This window comes from Diabrotica virgifera, chromosome 5 (genome assembly GCF_917563875.1).
Source record: "Diabrotica virgifera virgifera chromosome 5, PGI_DIABVI_V3a".
Classification (NCBI taxonomy): domain Eukaryota; kingdom Metazoa; phylum Arthropoda; class Insecta; order Coleoptera; family Chrysomelidae; genus Diabrotica; species Diabrotica virgifera.
The window spans coordinates 54,828,624-54,850,465 of record NC_065447.1 but is presented as its reverse complement, the minus strand read 5'-3'; the positions used below and the strand labels follow the sequence as shown (position 1 = coordinate 54,850,465).

The window sequence follows — 21,842 nt, the reverse complement described above, 5'->3', positions numbered from 1 at the left end:
CATTTAGATTTTCGGGGTCTGGAAGGGAAAACGTTTGAGAAGTGTGGGTTTTATTTCGAAGATCGTTTATTATGGACCAAGTTTCTTTTGCAACACTTTTAGAGCTTCCCAGGCGGTTTTGATAGTACATTTTTTTAGCTGATTTTATAAGTTTACGATAGGTTGCCCTGTACTTGGTGACATATTCAGTGACAGAGACGTTGGTCGTAAATTTCTTGATGTAGAGTAGAGAACGCATATTCTTAGCTGATATTCGGATACCTGGTAGTCCAGGGTTTACGATGTTTTGGCTTAATTTTAATTAAAGGAAGTGCTTTATTGAAAATACAGACAAGCTTATCTAAAAAATCACGGAAATTATAGTCCACGTCCAAAGACGGAAATTGCATTGAACTCAGTACGAAATTCTTCTTCTTTTTGTATAGACATGACTCTGTCTGTTTTTTCAATGTGCCTCTCGTAAGTTGTCGTTCCATCGTTTTCGTGGTCTTCCCACTGATCGTCTTCCTATTGGGGAACCGTCTCTCGCTGTCCTTACTACTCTATTGGTTGGCATTCGGCTTATGTGGTCATTCCATTCTATTCTTCTGTTTCTTACCCAGTTATTAATGTTATCCACCTTGCATCTCCGTCGTATATCTGTACTTCTGCTCTGTCCCATAGAGTCTTACCATCGATTTTTCGAATGGTTTTCATATCCGCTGTTTCGAGCAATATTTTTGTCCTCTCGGTGTCAGGTCGTGTTTCTGTCGCGTACATCATTATTGGTCTGATGACTGTTTTGTAAATTCTGCCTTTCATTTCTTTTCCGATATTTTTATTTCTCCATATTGTGTCATTCAGGCAACCTGCGGCTCTGTTTGCTCTATTCACTTGATCTTCCACTTCTTTTTCGAGCCTTCCGTAGCTAGGTATTTAAACTCCATCACTTGTTCTATTATCTGACCTTCCAGCTCCAATTTACATCTTATTGGATCTGCTGTTATAACCATGCATTTTGTCAGTAACAAAATAAAAATAATTAATACTATTAGGATTCATTTTTTTAGGGCATGATTATTTCTAAGGTTCATGAAGTTTTGACACATCTCTAATATATCACATATGTAGGTACAGCTGCAGTCACTGAATAGTTTACATCTTCATTTTTATATTGTAATACTGTAAAATCATTGTCGTATGGATTTGCTAAATGTTAAAGTGTTTGTTAAAAATTTCGCGTTTATTGAAAAATAAAATAAAAAAACTTTTAAAGGCGGAAATAGTCCAAGGTATCCAACATGCCTATAATGCATTTGAATGACGCGCAAAAAGACAAGAGGAATTTCCAAACTCGAAGAAGGTTGTTTACTAAAGCAATTCGCTGCGATTTGAACGTGAGCGATATGTGCATATGGAAAATCAAAGAAAGATAGGATCATTTTCACTCTATAGTACAGTTGGGTGGTTCAAGAGGGCAGAAGATCCCCACAGAGCAACAAGATGAGGTGCTAGCAGATTATCTGATGAAGTTTTTTTTGCCACAGCTCGAAAAGCTAGCGAAGAGACAGCATTTCCGGGCAGCATTCGCACGGCACATAGAAGGTGAAACGGTGCGAAAGAATGCAATTATTTTGCCTTATCCAAAAATCAAAAATCGTAAATGTATTGTAACACATTTTTGTCTCACCCTGTAGACATAAGAATAAATTCAAGGAATTTATTCAAAACAGATTTTAAACTTTTTTTAATAACTAATAATAAGAACATAATAATATAACATAATATACATAATAATATATGTATTTTCATAATTTACGGCAACGCACTTTACACAAGTATAACAAGAATGCCCTGGACAAATTGGTTGATGATAAGAATTACATTTTTTTTACTTTGTTATTTTTGCTGCGAGGGCAAAATGAAAAAACTGAATGCCCGATGGTTCAGGTTGTGATGAGTTCGGTAATGTTATTTTGGCAATTCTTGCAATAGAATTGCGAAGGCTAGAATCTACAACTAACCCGTCAAACAGAATATAGGGTTTTCATTTCATCGACCACATAAGGATATTATTTAAGGTTTTAAGTGGCAAAATAAAATTAATTTTGATACACAGTTGGTGGCGCGGGTGGTCGCGCGATGAGAGAATATCTCACATGAAGACTGACTCAACAATCTGGTGATACTAAGTCAACTGAGTCACTATCTGAACGGACGAGTCTATTAGATTGTCGAGGGAGGATAGTTAGAAGACCAGAAGAAACTACAGCGCGTATAATTTCCCAGAAAAAAAGGTGTGTGCAATTTTCTGAAACCGTAAGAGAAAATCTCAAATAGCGTTCACTGCCGGGTTAAGAACATGATCCATTGTATTCAAAAAACTTCTTTCTATAATTTCCATTTTTTTACATTTTGTAAAATAGACTTATTTTATTTTGAATGTTTAATTTTAACCAACCTATTCTGGGTCCGCCAAGGTAATTAACGTCACTTTAACGTAAAATGTGGGTTTAAATAAAAATCGGCTACTAAAGGTAAACACTCAAGGTAAACTATTCAATGATTGCAGCCGTACATAAAAATTAAATAAGTATAAAATAAATTAACCCCTTAATGCACAGTTTCTTTGAAAAAGACTGGCCAAAAAAATCAATTTGTTATTGAATTTTCTCGATTGTGCAAAATTTTGACAGTTTAGCGTACTCGAGTGTGGACGTTAACCTTCGGATGACCAAACGGGGGAAATTGTGACCCCAGCGTATGTTTTTCTTTAATAAATTCAAAAGTATTTTCAATTTTTAACTCATTATTTTTTTATTTGACTTTAATATCATTCTAGATATCCTCATATTTTTAAATAAAAAAAAATTCCTGTATTTTACGAATAAAAAATATATTCTGAAGTTGACGTTTAGTAAAATACCGTCTATTATGTGTAATTCCAAGTAGTTTTACGCTAATGACGTCGACTTTGCAAAGTAACAAGACACTTACTCAACACACACACTACACATGACACTAATACTTATGTTGTGACTGGCTGAATGACATAAAGTCCATGCCATAAAAAAAATTAAAAACACTTCATTTTTTTGTTAATTGTCATTTTTGACATTTTTGACCTGGGGTCATTCCCCCCCCCCCTTGGTCATCCGTGTAACAAAAAAAGGTTGGTCATCGGAAGGTTAAGGGGTCAGACATACATAAAAATGGCCGCAGCCGTACATAAAAATTAAATTAGTATAAAATAAATTAATTAGTCGTACATACAAATGTACGCAGCCATACATATAAATTACATAAATATAAAATAAATGAATCAGTCGTTGAGCCTATTGGTAAAATAAATAACTTACACATTAATATTATTGCTAATATTCAGACTAGTCGAGATCAAGCTAAAAATAAATCTAATCGTAACACATATAAACATGGACACTTAGCTTATATCCTATCATAATAAATAAAGTATTGACGTTATACAGTACCTATAGAGCGTTTCACGTTAAGAATATAACATTGCGGAGATAGCCCCATGCATTTCTTATGGACGATAGAAGCGCACCGATGCCATGCCGTACTGATTAGAATGAATCGTATATCGGCAGTCGAGTAGCCACCCGTGCCCGAGAGGTTTGGCAACACTGATCTCCATAAGCGCAACGTTCTATTCTTAAAGTGAAACAAAGTATAAACGGTCTAATTGACATTATACCATTTATAGTCCATTCACTCACGGTAAATTATTGAAAAACATGTGAATTTTAAAGAACCGGTTGGATTGACATGAAATTTGGTATAAACATAGCTAACATGCCAAAGAAAAAAATGATAGGTACTGTGTCGATGTGTGCTTTTGCCCTGGGATGAGTATCGCCCCTTCTCGGGGATGAAAAAACATTTGTCCAAGATAAGTCCGGAAATTAATAAATTGACTAATTCCAAGCAACTTTTGTTATATAAATTTTTTTCACTAAGTCAATACTTTTCGGGTTATAGCGAGTGAATTTTTTGAACATTTTCAACTATGTCTGAAGTCTCTAGACCAAGTAGAAGCAGAGTTATACCCAATGAAAAGTTGAAAACTCATCAGAACTTTTTAAACAGCTTTAAAGTGTTTAAAAAAGCTTTATTTTTGTTGTTTTTTTTTTAATTTCTAGCATCAAATGTAAGCAAGTTAGGGTCAAAATAAAGTTGGCTTATTAGCCAAAGTTAAGTTATATTAAGTTAGCTTATTTTTTTATAAAAAACTCGTGAAAATCAACCCCTAATTAGCATCACAAATAAAATTAATCGCTTCCGCTTCACAAGTTACTCTTTTTACGTATTGTTTATATTTATGATCTGTTAGATTCACCTGTCCAAAGTGTTTTTTGTTGAAAGGGCTTGAACGAGTCACTAATCACGAGTGCATGCAAATTTTGAACAGCCATATCTTAACCAATTTTTGTGTTACAGAAAGACAAAAAATCCAAAACATTCAGAAAAGCAAAACCTACTTACATTTTTTTTTATTGTTTAAGATTTATGATATCACTAATAATTTTTGTATTTTGAAAAAAAAAGGATTATTTCAAAGTTAAAAAAAAATTTACATTAAACCAAATTTTTTCAAAAATGAGCACTTTGAACCTATAAAACTTAGATCAAAGCTATATAATACGTAATTAAAGTAACTTGTGAAGCGTCAGCGATTAATTTCATTTGAAATGCTAATTGGGGGTGATTTTCCCGATTTTTTTTTGCCAAAAAAAGGGACACCTTTATTTTGAGCGCAACTTTCTTACTTTTGGTACAAGAAACTTTTTAAAAAAATAAAAAAATATTTTTAAGAAATGCTTTTCTTTAGTTACGAGTGACTAAAATTAAACGTATTATAAAAAAATCAACCAAAAATCAAAAAATAAAAAAAATTGAAAAAATCACAATCGTCAAAGAAAAGCGTGGCGCGTCTTCATCCAATAAACGGTTTTCGCACCACGCTTTTCAACGAATGTGTTATAATTTTTTCAATTTTTTTTTATTTTTTGCTTTTTAGTTGATTTTTTTATAATATGTTTAATTTTAGTCACTCGTAACTAAAGAAAAGCGTTTCTTAAAAATATCTTTTTCATATTTTTTTTATTTTTTACTTTTTAGTCTTACACTTTTCAAACATGAAAATATATCGTCATGTTTATTAAAATATGTATAAAACATATGATGTACAAACATGAAAAGTAGTCGGAATCGGCAAAAAATTACTTTATTGTTTAGTTATGAAGCATAACGTAAACAATTAACGTAAAAAGAGAAATTATGTATAGTTCACATAATTAGCTACAATCTGTAAAAGTTTCAAGTTTCTTCATTGTAAAAAACAAGAGAATTTAAGCATTTTCCGTTAAAATCGTTTTTTTTTATTTAAACAATTAATAAACAAAAAACTTTTTATTGGTTATTCGTGTATTGTTCCCGCGAATCCATGTCTGCAAATTTTTAGTCATTTGCATTGAAGAAAAGGCAGTCAAATTAACGTCCAAAGATTTGATCCAAACGAATGAACTAAAGAAAAGCGTTTTAATACGACAAAACGAATTTTAATGTTAATTGTAGCACAAAACGTCTCTACCGGTGGTTTTTCTAAGACTACGATAAAAACACGAATTTTTTGAATTCGCGTTTTGGTTGAAGTTTTGTTTCGTATCGTATTGAAATTTGACACGAATAAACGCCGATTTATATATAAACAAATATCAAGTATTCAAAATTTGAAACTTTATTGTTTATTTATGAAGCATAACGTAAACAATTAACGTAAAAAGTGAAATTATGTATAGTTCATAGCATCAGCTTCAATCCGAAAAAGTTTGAAGTTTCTACATTGTAAAAACAAGAAAATTTAAGCATTTTCCATTAAATCGTTTTTTTTTTTATTTAAACAATTAATAAACATAAAAAAAATATGGACTATTCGTGTATTGTTCCCGCGAAGGCATATGTTTGCAAATTTTCATTCATTTGCATTGAAGAAAAGTCAGTCAAATTAACGTCTAAAGATTTGATGCAAACTATTGAAATAAAGAAAACAGTTTAAAAAAGCGTTTAAAAACAAAAATAAAGGTGATTTTAAAAACTTTAAAAGTCCTAATGCGTTTTCCCCAAAAAGTGCATCATTTTTGGTTATTGCACGTTGAAATATTCGCTTTGGAATTTGACGAATATGAACCTATTTTTCATTAGCTAAAACTGCTTCTACTGGGTCTAGATACCTTATACATACACCATTTTTCCACTTTTTCATAGGCTATATTTTTACTAAAAATGCTTTTTTCGATAAAATAATTACTTTCGATAAAATAACCTTCTAAAAAAAGTGTTTTTTTTTGTTGAAAAATGAACATATTCATTCGCAAATAGCTCGAAAAGTGTTGATGTAGTGAAAAACGCTATAGAACAAAAATTGCTTAGAATTAGTCAGTTTATCCATTTCCGGACTTATTTTGAACATATATTTTTTCACTCCTGATAAGGGATGAAACTCACCCCCAGGGTAAAAGCACACATCGGCGCACTACAACTTTTTTCTTTGACATGTTGGCTATGTGTGTGCCAAATTTCATGTCAATCCAAGCGGTTCTTTAAAATGAACAGCAGAAACCGTGAGTAAATGCATTATAATTAAATATCATATTATATGATATTGATTATTGATTTATTGCATACATTGTTTTATTGCATACATTTTAATACATTGTAGGTTCTTGTTACATATTTGACAAATATATTCCCGTAAAACCCAGAGCTGTATGGGAATCAAAAGTTTTCTTTGATGTAAAACTTATGTTGCATGTTTTGCATTTAAACAGTTTGTCTGGATGACAATTACCCTTGTGATGCCTAGTCAAATTTTGTTTAGATTCAAAACTATGACAACATTTATCACAATTAAATAAGGAATTAGTGTTATGATGACCAACGTGTTTATTGTAAACCGTTTTTTGTGAAAACACTGAAAAGCATCGACGGCATTTGAAAGTTTTGAAGTAGCAATTGTGTTTTTCCAAGTTCTTAACATGTCCATATGCTTTGCAACAAACATGACACCTATAAGGTCTCATGATACCATGAAGTTTTTGATGGAATTGAACTTGCACCATGCTAACAAACTTTTTATCGCATATATTACATTTAAATATCTCTCTTCCATTGTCTTCCGAAATTAACTCATCGATAATTTTACTAATATCAGCGTGTTGTCCAGTGACTTTATGATATTTTTTCTTTTTCTTTTGAATATGTGATGATTCATGTATTATTAAATACTTTGAACGTCTGGTAGATTTCTTTTTCTTTTTAATAATATGTGAAGAATCATTTATTAAATAATTGGTATCTTTGGAAGATTTCGAATTACAACTGTGTTTTTTGAATTTCTTAAAATGTACAAATGTTCTGCAACAAAATTCACACTTAAAAGGTCTTTTGGCACCATGATTTTTTTGATGAATTTGCATTTGCAACAGATTAGCAAACTCGGCTGTACATACATTGCATTTAAATATTTCTTTTCCATGCTTTTCGGTATTTGATACATCAATAGTTTTAGTAGTAATAAAGTTTTTACCATTGTTTTTAGCTGCTGATTTCTTCTTGACGATATGTAAAGAATAATGCACCAAATATTCATCTTTTGAAACATACGTTTTACTACAAAATCTACATATGATGATTTTATTAACACAATGTTTATTGAAATGTTCATTTCTCTCCTTGGTCGTGGGAAAGGCTACAAAAAAATAAACAGATAAAAGCATAGATACCCAATACCAAGACGAAGAAGATGAAAATAAAGTTTTTAAAATATAACAGTTGATAAGATGTTTTACAGGAACTACCAGACAAAAATAACAAATTCAACAGAAACATAACAGAATCAATCCATAAATTTTCTAGATTTAATTATTAACCTTGACACCTACCTACCCATACCGATTCAACAATACACAATTAATCATCCCATCCTACACAACATAAATTGTCAGCTTATCATATAATGTTACATAGACTTATAAAAATTTCCATGGTAAAAAATAACTTTGTGATACAATATAGGGAACTTGCACATTTTTTTATTACATAATAATGTTCAGTTTTGTTTAAAAATGAGATTTCCAAAATTTCACGCTTCAAAAACTCATAATACTTTAAAGTCTTCTGTACTTTAAAATAGTTCAAACGACCCGTGACGTCGCCTAGTTTAACTATATGGTTATATTTAGGTATATTCTTCTGCTTCTTCTTTAGTTTATTGGCCTCCACCTACTTGGGTATTTGGCCAGCTTGTCGTCGTGGAATAAAGGAAAAATATTTATATTCTAATGACATTTATCGTATGTCATTGTAATAATATATACCAGTTTGTTGAGATTGGAGTTTAATATAGTTATTGAAGGAAAGGAAAGAAGGTTTACTATGGAAAATAAAACCATTTTGTAAACGTACAAATTTTCTATGAATAGTTCAAACAATCAAAAACACTTGTAACGTCACATAACTGCATTTTCTACTGACGTTTATAATGTCTAATTTAAAATTATATACAATTTTGTTTACTTTGTTGGTGTAGAATGTAAATATATAACCGGATGACGTCACGATGCGTTTTGGACTGGCTGGTATAATTTGAATTTTTAATCGTCTTTAGGGGCCAAACGAAAAGCAAACAAAACTTTTTTATCTTTGATACATGTTTTAAATTATGTACTGTTGCGATTTATAACATTTTTTTCGAATTTAAAATTTTATGCAAATTTCCTATTATCACTTAACAAATAGCAGTAAAAATGGATACCTACAACAAACAAAATAAACAAAATTTTAAACCAAAGCCTGCATAAGAAAGTCCTGAAATTAGTCATTCCACCACTAGAGAAAAAAACCAGTACCTTCTGCTTGATTACACATTCAGTCGGAATCAGGGTGGGCTGGTTTAAACCAATATGCTTGAAACCTTAGTTTAAACCAAGGGAAAACCCTGGATTTAAAGTTTTTAATTAAACCAAGGGAAACCAAAAAACCTTTGGTTTCAGCAAGAACCTCCAAACTGGTGTTTTTAATTTTTTAATATACAGGGTGGTGCATTAGTGTGACAAAGTCCAATTACTCGTTTGTCGTAAGAGATACGAAAAAAAGGTATTAAAGTAAAAGTTGGGACACACATAGTACCATATTTTAAAAATATTTTCAAATATACAGGGGCGTGCGTATTGACAGGGTGACACAAACTTATGTTTTTTTAAATGTAACACCCTGTATGTTTTTACATTTTTGGATTCTCCTCAATGTTTCCTTTCTTAAAATATATGGTTTTGTAATATTATAGGAGGTAGTTTAAAAGTTAATTACGTTTTTTTGTTAATTTCGTAGCAATATCTACACCCTGTAGAATTGTAGTGATTTGACATCAAATTTTCTGCTTATATTCAAACGATTTTTAATATAGTCTACTACTGTTAATCATTAACAGTATAGCGAAATGTTTAATTTTAGTATACAGGATGGGTCGAAGTTCGGAATGAGTATTTTCTGAGTTTTCATAAATGGAATACCCTGTATTTTAGTATTGTAATTAAATGATATTTTATGGTACTTTTTTATTTCTTAAGCATTCCTAAGTGCTTTAATTTGTAAGTTATTCGTGATTCTTTAAGCCAAATATTAATTGCAACAAAAATTACGTGAAATTTTATTAGGTGGCCTTGACAATATCCAATGAAAAATAATTTTTCGAAAAAAAAATACATAATAATTTAGCCTGATCCTTAATTTATTAATATTGGATGAGATATCCAAATACATTCGTAGTTAAGGTTGTTGGTGCTTAAAATATTAATCAAACATACATAATTCTCCCTAGTTGGCTATGACACAAAATTTGCTTAAACATTTGACATTATGCTATTTATATAGTTGCAGTTGATTTGCTACCATTACTAATATTCATTTTTCTAATAAGGAACTGAATAAAATGGCTTTGTGCTAGGAGAGTATAACAAAAATGAGCTACTTGCAATAAAAATTTATCATCAGCAATTCCCTGATAGACGACAACCAAAAAGAGAAACTTTTAAAAGTATACTAAAACGGTTTCAACAGACTAGATAGGTACTTAGATTGTAAGAACGGTTGTACTAATATGCAGATCCTCAGTGACACTAAGGATTACATTTAATTCCTGTTTTCTTCACTTACAATAGTTTTTGTTCGATAAGATTTATCATAATCTAAGTGTCCAGTCCGTTGAAACCGTTCTAGAATATTTTTAAACGTTTCTCTTCTTAGTTGTCTATCAGGGAATTTCTGATGAAAATTTTTTATTGCTGGTAGCACATTTTTGTTATACTCCATTAGCACAAAAATCTCATCAGTTCCTCATTAGAAAAATTCATATTAGTAATGGTAACAAAGCAACTGGAACTGTAGAAATAGTATAATGTCAAATTGTTAAAGAAATTTAGTGTCATAGCCGACTAGGTAGAATATTGTATGTTTTTATTAATATTTTGGGCACCAACAATCTTAACTACGAATTTATTTGGATATCTCATCCAATATTAATAAAGTAAGGATCAGACTAGATTATGATGTACTTTTTTTCGAAAAATTATTTTTGATTGAATATTTTCACGGCCATCTAATAAAATTTCACGTAATTTTTATTGCAGTTAATGTTTGGCTAAAAGAATCACGAATAACTTACAAATTAAAGCACTTAGGTATAGGGAATGCTTAAAAAATAAAAAAGTGCCATAAAAATATCATTTTATTACAATACTAAAATACAGCGTGTTCTATTTAAGAAAACTAAGAAAATACTCATTCCGAGTTTCGATCAACCCTGTATACTAAAATTTAACATTTCGCTATACTGTTAATGTTTAACAATAGTAGACTATATTAAGAATAGTTTGAACATAAAATAAAAATTTGATGTCAAATCACTACAATTCTACAGGGTGTAAATTTTGCTATGAAATTAACAAATAAACGTAATTATCTTTTAAAGTACCTCGGATAATATTACAACACTATATATTATTTTAAGATTGGAAACATTGAGGAGAATCCAAAAATGTAAAAATATACAGGGTGTTCCATTTAAAAAAACATAAGTTTGTGTCACCCTGTCAATACGCACACCCCTGTATATTTGAAAATATTTTTAAATTATAGTCCTGTCAGTGCCCCAACTTTTACCTACATAACTTTTTTTCGTATCTCTTACGACAAACGAGTAATTGGACTTTGTCTTACTAATGCCCCACCCTGTATATGCCGCAGGAAATAAAGAAAATTAATGATTAAAAAATTATATTTTTGTATTTTTGAATTTAGTTATTTTGAATATTATTACCTCTGAAAATATTTTTTAGTTATATTAATTTTTTGTGTCTGTAAATAAGAATAAAAGTCTTTTTTCTTTTGTCTTAAATCTTTTTTTCATTCTTTATTACTATTTTGTGAAATAATTTATTTAATTTTAAAGTATTTAGACTTGTAATACACCTAATCAAATAAACCTGGTTGAGACCAAAAAAACCTGCTTTAAACCAAAAAACTTGTATTTTTTGGTTGTTTGGAAAAAACCATGGTTTTTGCCAACCCTGGTCAACTAAAAAAATCAAACACATAAAAAACAAAAGAATAATACCAGCTTTCAAGACAACCAACTTTAAGAATTACATCAAGGTACTACTTAGTACACTTTAGAACAGGGGTGGGCAAAAGCCGGCCCGCGGGCCGCATCCGGCCCGTTTGCTTACTTTATCCGGCCCGTTTAGAAATTCCGCAAGCAATTTTTTAAGAGCATACGCGCAAAATTTCGGGCAAATGCTTTTTAACTGCATTCATTCTTTTTCGAATCCTGAGAGTATTTTTGAAAAATTTAAACGCAGAATGAAATATTAAATTATTACAGAGGGCCGAAAAGTCCCTGAAAACTTCTTAAATTTTTCGCATGTACACCAAAGGAAGACAATTTATTATTACTATTATTTATTATTACAGTCAAATGTACTTGTCCAAATGTTTTAAAATGATACTTATAGTATTTTTGTCAAAAAATTTTTTGGGCAGAAGAAAACTACCAAAAACATTAGCTTGTGCGTAGCGTACATAATGGGTATAGTCACAGACACAGGATAAGAAACAATTGTTTCCTATTCTGTGGTATAGTTCTCCGGCCCGGGAGACATTTTGAAAATTTCATTTTGGCCTGCGCTTAAAAGTATGTGCCCACCCCTGCTTTAGAAGACCAAAAATAGGCATTTTTCAAGATTTTTTTTTCAGAACTTTTATTAAAAATAAACATAAAACGTTTTACATATTAATATCTAACTCTTAGAGAATACAAAAAATATATCTTTTTTCATTTATGCACATACACTAATATTGTAGAGGGTGCCAAAGTCAAGGCCTCGAAAAAAAGTAGTTCCGATGGCGGACAGTTAATCTCAGGATTGGGATCACTGAAACAAAAAATCGTACGGCATTTGAAAAAGGAAGGTTTCTTACGTGACAATTTGTCACCGTTAGTGAAAAATTCCGCAAAAAAAGGATTTTACGGAAAATTGTAAAATTTTTGTGAAAAAATCGCCGGTTTTTCTTCAGTTTTTCAGGGTAAAAAAATATTTATTTTGTATTTTTTGGTCAAATTGTGGTAAATTGTCACGTAAGAAACCTTCCTCTTTCAAATGCAGTACGATTTTTTTGTTTCAGATATCGCAATCCCGAGATTAACTGTCCGCCATCACTTTTCGAGGCCTCGACTTTTGCGCCCTCTACAATATTAGTGTACGTGCATCAATGAAAAAAGATATATTTTTTGTACCCTCTAAGAGTTAGATAATAATATGTAAAAAGATTTATGTTCATTTTTAATAAAGGTTGTGAGAAAAAAATTCTTGAAAAAAATGATTATTTTTGGTCTTCTAAAGTGTACTAGTACCTTAAATGAAAATAAACATTTTCAATAATACTTATTAGGAGGAAGACAAATCCACAGACATAAAAATTATAATAAATATATTTACTAAAAACACTAATAATATGTTCTTTTCGCGCACACCTTATTCAGTCGTGTGATGAATTACCGAAGTTATTTTTAACGTTTGCGTTAAAGTTAACATAACTATAACATATAACTATCTCCATAACTATAAAACGAAAACTCGGTGTGATGGATCATCCACCATTATGAGATGAGTTATTTCTCAGACGTTATCGGGCGGAAGAAAATATTAATTTGTCTAAAAAGAGAACCTTATGTAGAATCAGTACAAGTTGGAGCGAGAAAGAGAATCACGAGAAGTTGGTATACCTATCTACCGGCTACCGATGACTGAACAGCTGTTCGCTGTTCGGTGTGGTTCGGTGGTGAATCGTGAAAAGTAGATACTTATACTAAATTTACATTCAAGATGCAGTAGAAATAAACAAACCAAGACACGTTAAATGCTACTAGGAGCACTCCCGGATCATAATTTACAATGTATAAACTTTGGAAATCATGATTTGGGATTTACAATGTATATTGGTACATTGTAAATTACGATTCGGGAGTGCTTCTAGTAGCATTTAACGTGTCTTGGTTTGTTTATTTCTACTGCATCTTGATTGTAAATTTAGTATAAAACGCTTGGATTTGGATGTTTATAAATATAAATTTCAATTTGTATCTCTCGATTTGATTTTTGTATAACTTTTAAAATTGCAATAACCTTCTAGTTTTAAATTATTAGCTTCCTTTTTCATTTTTATTATTGTTTTAATTTTATTACCTACGCGTTTTTAATTGTTATCTTAGGTCTATGTTTTTGATAATTTTGTGCTGCTTTATATTTGATCTTAACCCGGCATTGGTCGCTAGGCTGGTTGTTACGCGAGTGGTCGCGCGTGAGATTTTCTCTCACATATCCAACTTTTGCCTTCCTTTACAAAATTTTACAAAAAAGATGAGGTTTCATCAACGATAAAGCCATTTGCTTTAAAAAGACACGACGTTTTTCTGTTTTATTATTATTATCTTTATATAAAATGTGACTATTGATGCCGCCAATATTTAACATTGAAAAATATGTGGTAAGTGACCATCTACAACTAACCCGTGAAACAGAATATAGGATTTTCATATCATCGACCACATCCACGCCACCTTTTATTACATCATAAAAGGATATTATTTTAGGTTTTAAGGGGAATAATCAAATTAATTTTTATTAAACTGGCGTCACCAACTGTGACGCCAGTGGTCGCTTGATGAGAGAATCTCTCACATGAAGCGCTCTGACTCAACAAAATGGTGATACTAAGAAAACTGAGTCACTATCTGAGCGGACGAGTCTATTACGGACGGTCATATTCAAGATGGCGCCGAACGATGCGCACGTGAAATTACTCCTCTCTGTAAATGATGAGAATTTTAAGGAAAAAGCATTCAAATGTTGCCAGAAAACTACTAACGTTATAGTGTGCATAAAATGTGGAAGTATTTTTCATTTATCTTGTTCATCAAGAAAAAAGCAGAAATGTATAAAGTTATGTGATACTAGAATTGTATGTGAGACATGTGAACAATCTGAAAATCCCAAAGGAAACTCAGTAAGTCATACTCAAGAGGTAAATGCACATATCCTACAGTTGGAAATTGATTTTCTAAAAACAATTTTAAGTGAAAAAGAGGAAAAATATAAAATTTTATTTGATAATAATCAATTGTTAAAAAGAACTAACGAGCTCCTTGAAGAAAAAGTAAAACAAAAAACTAAAGAACCTGAATTCAAGGTAATTAACGTTGACAAAAGAAAAAACTGGACTTCCCCTGGTAAAGATGATAAACAACTACAAAATGTTAATGACCTTACTAATAGTAAACAAACTGAATTAGTAGTGACTAAAATTCCTGCAGACGGAACGCTAGCGCGATCCTCAACATCGACAAACTTTGGAAATGAAGTGCCAAATGAAAAAAAATACATTACATCAAGACAAATGAGTGCCGCAATGCAAGAAGCCAAAACTCAAACTGTTTTACATAATCTGTTGAACACTGAAAATAATGCTCCGGTTCTTTCAGAGTCTTCAAGCAACGGTGCGTGGACACAGGTAGCTCATAGAAAAAAGAGGAAGTTCTTAGTTGGAAGTACCGAGTCACCTTGCAACATTGAGGCTGTTCCACAAATGATCAACCTACATGTGACTCGCCTAAAGCCTGATACAAAACCGGAGCAATTAGAAAAGTTCCTGGAAAATCATTTAGATGGCGTAAAATGCGAAATCCATCAGTCCAAAAAACCTGACATATATGCATCCATGAAAGTGACCATTAGACGAGACTTAATTAAGAATGCATGGAAGCGAGAAATCTGGCCCAGCGGAGCATTAGTCTCGTTTTTCAAGATGAGGAGGACGCTGTCGCATTAGGTGGGTCCTCAAGCAATACAACTATTTCACGTATAGTAAATGACTTTAAATTGAAGTTAATCTCGGTTAATGTACAATGTTTAACAAACAAACTTTTAAATCTTGAGCTTTTTTCTAATGCTGAAAAACCTGACATTCTATGTATTCAGGAGCACTGGTGTAATGAGGATAATATTAATCTTATTTATATCCCAGGGTACACTTTAGTAACCCATTTTACTAGAAAAAATAAAATACATGGTGGAACTCTTATTTTATCTAAATCTGGGACAGACAAGTATGCAGTCTCAGTCGTTGATTGCCGTAAATTCTCTGAGGAAGAAAGCTTTGAATGTTGTGCTGTGACTATTTTAATCAGTAACTGTAAATTTCTAGTCATTAATGTGTACAGAACGCCTAACAGCAATCTAGATTCTTTTATAAATAATTGTTTTAATATTTTAGGTCATTTTCACAACCGTGTTGATAAAATTTATCTCTGTGGAGACTTTAATATCAACTACTTAATTCAGAGCAATGAAAAACTTCGATTAGATGATCTTTTTCAATCGTTTGGTTTGTCTCTTAATATCCCAAATATACCAACACGTATTTTCATGAATAACAATAAAGTAACAAAAACAAAAATTGACTACATTGCTACTAATAATATCACTATGAATCATACTTGTCAAGTCAATCAACCCAATATGGGTGACCATCTTGCCATTATTTTTGACATTGTTGTAGGTCGTAATCAGGATAGGATGGAATCTAATAAAAAACAGCAGTGTTTTAGGTGTTTAAATGATAATAATTTAGACATCCTAAAACAAGACTTAATGAGGATTGGTTTTTGCGAGGTATACAATGAAAGTAATATTAATAACGCTTTTATCGAATTTATGGATACTTTAAACTTTGCTATTACTTCAAACTGTCCCCTTAAAGGTAAAATAGGTAAGGACGTGCATAAAAGTAAAGGTTGGGTTGATCATGACATATATGCTAGGAGTAAACAATTAAAAAACCTATTTAATGAAGCTAAAAACTCTAATAATAGTAACATCTGGAATGAGTATAAAGCTACCAAGAAGGAATACAATAATCTTATTGCTGAAAAGAAAAGGGAATTCAATTATCTTCAAATTGTAAGTAGTAATAATAAACAAAAAACTATGTGGAGTATAGTAAATAAAACTATAGGGAGAAAGCAAAGTACTAATAAAATTAAACTCAAAATTGAAGACAAACTAATATCAGATGATAAAAATTTAGCTCAATATTTTGCATGCCATTTCAATGACAGAAATAATGCACTAAAAAATAGGCTTGACAATAACCCTCAAAACTGTACTTTATCACATAGGTGGACTATAGACAGTTTTGTTTATTTTCCAGTAACATCTGATGAGGTTCTTGATATTATTTGTGGTCTTAAAAATAAACATTCTTTTGGAAATGATGAATTAAACACAAGAATGATCAAACACATCAAGGATGTTATATCAGAACCGCTGGCATATTTAATTAACCTAGTATACAACACAGGTGAATTTCCTGAAAACCTAAAATTAAGTAAAATTGTTCCAGTATATAAAAAATCCGATCACACTTGTATTGATAATTATAGACCTATTTCCTTGTTAAATGTAATTTCAAAAATTTTTGAACGAGCTTACTACACTAGGATCATACAGTTTTTGGACAAAAATAATGCACTGTGTTCAGAACAGCATGGCTTTCGATCCGGAAGATCAACAGAGGGGGCTACTGAAGTATTTATGGAATCTGTCTATAGGCACCTTGATGATGGTCTTCTTGTAGTGGGTATCTTCTTTGATCTTTCCAGAGCATTCGACAGTCTTAAATTTGAATTTGTCCTTAACAAATTGTATGTCCACGGAATAAGAGGTAACATGTTAAATTTATTGAACTCATATCTTCTGGAGAGGAAATTCTATGTTGAATTAAACAAGGAAAGGTCAGACATCTTCAGTGTAGATGTAGGAGTGCCGCAGGGATCTGTGTTGGGACCACTGCTATTTCTTATTTTTGTCAATGACCTACCTGATCATATTACTCATGACCACATTGTAATGTACGCAGATGACTCATCTGTGATTGTATCAGCACATACATATGTAGAGCTTCAAAATAGAGTGTCAAGGGTTATCAGATTATTCCAAACATGGTGTACACAAAACTTGCTACAACTGAATATTGATAAAACATCGTATATACATTTTAGATGCAAACGAAATATGCCAGTTGTGTCTATTCCTGAAATTGTAAATATTCCAAACATAAAATTTTTAGGTGTATTCTTGGACCAGTTTATGAGTTGGGATGTTCACGTTGAATATGTTAATAAGAAACTAAATTGTTCATTCTATGCTTTAGTACAGTTGAAGAGAACACTCAGTATTAAAACTCTCATTAATGTATATTATTCCTTGGTTTATTGTCACCTTACTTATAATGTTACGTTATGGGGTAATTCCACAAAATCAGACACAGTGTTTATTAAACAGAAGAGAATTATTAGACTTATCTTCAATATTCCTTTTGGGCATACTTGTAAGCAAGTTTTCATTAATAACAATATCTTACCGTTGCCTTCCATATATATCTTGAAATCCATATTGTATATTAAGCATAATTTACATTCATTCAAGAGAAATTCTGATTTACATGCATACTCAACTAGGAATGCCAATCAGTTTGTTACTGTTGGTCACAAACTATCCAAATTTGAGAAGTCCACAGATTATGTGGGGGTCAGGCTATATAATCATCTTCCAAATGAAGTTAGATCTTTGCATCCGGTGAAATTCAAAAGAGTTGTGAAAAGTATACTATGTAAACATGCATTCTACAGTGTAGAAGAATACTTAGCAACTAGATTGCTGTTATGAGTTCTGTCTAATATTAATAATTTTCATATTTATCAATGTACATTATGTTAAATCTAAAATTTAAGTGTATGTATAGGTATTTGATTATGTGTCTGTGACTATATTGTGTTGTATATCTGACGTGTATATCCATCTTTATGATGGCAGCTGTAAAGCTATACCAATAAAGTATTCTATTCTATTCTATTCTATTAGATTGTCGAGGTCCCAGAAAAAAAGTTGTGTGCAATTTTCTGAAACCGTGAGAGAAAATCTCATATAGCGACCACTCGTGGGTTAAGTTTGATTTATTAAAAATAAAATGCCGCACAAGGTCCTGGGACAACCTGAGGCAGCGTTCTACGTTGAATATTCACTTGATTTCTATCTAAAAACAAATCAAAACATAAACTTAACCTTACAATCCTTAACATAACTACAGAGTTATCTCATAACTTAAGGTTTAACGTCGCGTTATAAAGTGACAGTTGATATACCAGATAACTCAAGAACTGTCAAGAAATAACGCAAGTAGTTAAGTATGATACATCACACCAATTCGATGATTATAACATAACTACAGGATAACTTTATGTTAACGATAACTTCGGTCATCCATCACAGGGCTGATTTGCGCTAAATAACTTAAAAGATGTAGCGACTATTTAATATCATACTGTCCATGTGCACATGCGCCGGGGAATAATAATATAGGAAGTATAACTTCAAAAATAGTGGAGGTTCTTACAAAATCTTTTATAAATTGAACTAGAAAAAAACTTGAGTATTGGTAACTCGATAATAGTAAAATAGTGCTTTCCACTTGAAGGTAGAACAACTGGATGAACATGCTGCCAAACTAATAGGGAAAAAATATACTGGACTGCTTTTAACTACAGAAACGTAAACTCTGATATGCGGTATGTAATACCACAAGAAACCTTTACCTCCTAGCTCAAAGACTTAACCATACTAAAACTGTAGCAGTTGGGAGCAGGTACAATTACACACCCCTTGAGGGTACACAGATGGTGTTCTAGAAATCTTTTATAAAACACGTTTTACAACAAAATATATTTTCGGCAAGGATGACATAGGGGTCATAGGGCAGTTTAGTGGTTAAGGGTTAATTAAAAAATTATAGAATGAATGAACTTACATTTGTTGCAGACTAGACAAATGGTTTTCTTCCTTTTCTTTTTAATCAATTTCCATTTTGTATTTAATACCTCTTGGCCATTGGAATTTTGAATCTGGATATTAGAAAATTCCTGTTCATCATTTGAAGTAATTTTGATTGGTGATTCAGAAAAAAACTCATCTTCTATTAGTGGTCCAATACTTTGAAACTCAACATATAATTTTTGGGCCTCTAATCCACTTATTTCGACACATTCACTGTTCATGTCTGAATCTAAAATAGAAGTTTTATTGCCTTTCTGGATCAATTCAATATCCCCTTCATATAAAGTTTTATCTGTATTAACAGGTGTTTTAAGCACTGATTCATCATTTGTGCAACATTCATCGTCACTTAAAAGATTAATTATTATTGTCTCTTGGCCCAACTTCATTTTAAATAAAATTGTTTATGTTTATTTTTAAAAATTTATTTACTAAACTAATAAACTAAACATTACGTGAAATTACTGTTTATTTGTATCGGCATCTGCTTTATAGTGGAATTCGTTTTATTGTGTTGGTGTACACTGAAGTGGAGGGGGGCAAACATTATGGTTGGTTAGTTAGTTCATAGGCGGAGGGTTAACTAATAATCTTTGAAATATTTATTATATACAATAAGGCGTGTAGAAGCCAAGGGATACAATTATAGTTTTGAGAAAATCAAGTTAAAAGTTTAACACCTTTCCTAAATTCTACCGCTTGTTTTTCAAAATAATTGGTCATTGTCTGGTCTTGTTAACTTCAAAAACTTTTATGTAATAGTGGTTATACAGTATGTCCCTGTAAGTTGTATCCATATGGAAAACTTTTTTATTATTAATTTTACGAAAAAAAGTTATTCTTTATAAAAAGCTCTGCATGGTCCAAAACCTAAGATTTAATCATTAAATATAAAATTTTTTGAATATTATACGAGGTATGTCAAAAAGTTTGAATTTCACTCAAGAGTAAAGTAGCTTTATTTTTCGTAATATTGGAAATTGCTATTATGAAAAGTTGTTTTCAATTAAACACTATATTCTAATATGCAATTACATCCTTCTAATTGAAATTTTTTTTTAGAAATTATGGATAACTATCATTATTTTTTCAGTTATTTCAATTCTGATAACTCTTTTATTATTAATGTTACGAAAAAAAGTGATTCTTAATAAAAAGTTCTGGATGGTCTAAAACTTAAAATACAACCATCTTATATCAAATTTTATCAATTTTATACGAGGTATGCCAAAAAAATAAATTTAGATTAAAAGTAAAGTACTTTTATAGTTCAGAATATTTCAATTAGAGGGATGTAATTACATACTGAAACATTGTTTTTAATGCTAAATAACTTTTCATAATAACAATTTTCGATATTGTGAAAAATAAACGTATTTTACTCTTGAGCGAAATTCATATTTTTTGACATACCTCGTATAAAATTGATAAAATTTGACAAAAGATGGTTGTATTTTAGATTTTAGACCATGCAGAACTTTTTATTAAGAATTACTTTTTTTCGTAAAATTAATAATAATAGAGTTACCTGAATTAAAACAACTGAAAATAATGTTAGTTATCCATAATTTTTCAAAAAAAAAATTCAATTAGAAGGATGTAATTGCATACTAGAATACAGTTTTTAATTCCAAACAACTTTTCATAATAGCAATTTTCAATATTGTGAAAAATAAAGCTACTTTATTCTTGAGTGAAATTCAAACTTTTTGACATACCTCGTATAATATTCAAAAAATTTGATATTTGATGGTTAAATCTTAGGTTTTGGACCATGCAGAGCTTTTTATAAAGCATAACTTTTTATCGTAAAATTAATAATAAAAAAGTTTTCCATATGTATACAACTTACAGGGACATACTGTATATTCAGTGGTAATTAGTTTAATTATATCAGATTTTAAAAAACTAAGCATTTTCTAAGATAGTTTATATAGTCCAGAAAGCCACTGCGCATCCGCTAGGAAAAATATTCTAATTCGGATTTTTTGCACAATCTTACTCAAAAAGGACTCCTTTTAACAAATTTCCATGTTGCCAGGACCAAAAGGTGGTCAAAAATTTTTTAAACGTTTTTTTTTGTTTTTTTCCTAAAATTATTTTTATTGCATGGAAAAAAGTTTTTTTAGGTTTTTTGGATCATTCCAAACAAAAAAGGTCTTTAGTAACTTTTTTCTGAAAATGATAGTTTTTGACATATAAGCGATTAAAAATTGAAAAATTGCGAAATCGGCCATTTTTAACCCTCAAAGACTATGTGAAAAACTGAAAATTTGAATGTTGCCAAGGTAGGTAGATATTCTTTAAACATCGATTGATGAAATCCCGAAGAGTTTT

The 21,842-nt window shown here is 30.9% G+C and overlaps 1 protein-coding gene across 1 annotated transcript; it reads right to left on the bottom strand.

Annotated features, from left to right (window-relative positions):
- Nucleotides 1-5,088: 5,088 nt before the first annotated feature.
- Nucleotides 5,089-19,972, bottom strand: LOC114339237 (zinc finger protein 569-like). Its single transcript, XM_028289861.2, has 2 exons — nucleotides 19,480-19,972; nucleotides 5,089-7,750 (listed from the first exon to the last, which is right to left on the bottom strand). The coding sequence occupies exons 1-2, from the start codon at nucleotides 19,892-19,894 to the stop codon at nucleotides 6,729-6,731; spliced, it is 1,437 nt and encodes a 478-aa protein (XP_028145662.1). The 5' UTR covers nucleotides 19,895-19,972; the 3' UTR covers nucleotides 5,089-6,728.
- Between the last annotated feature and the right edge of the window lie 1,870 nt (nucleotides 19,973-21,842).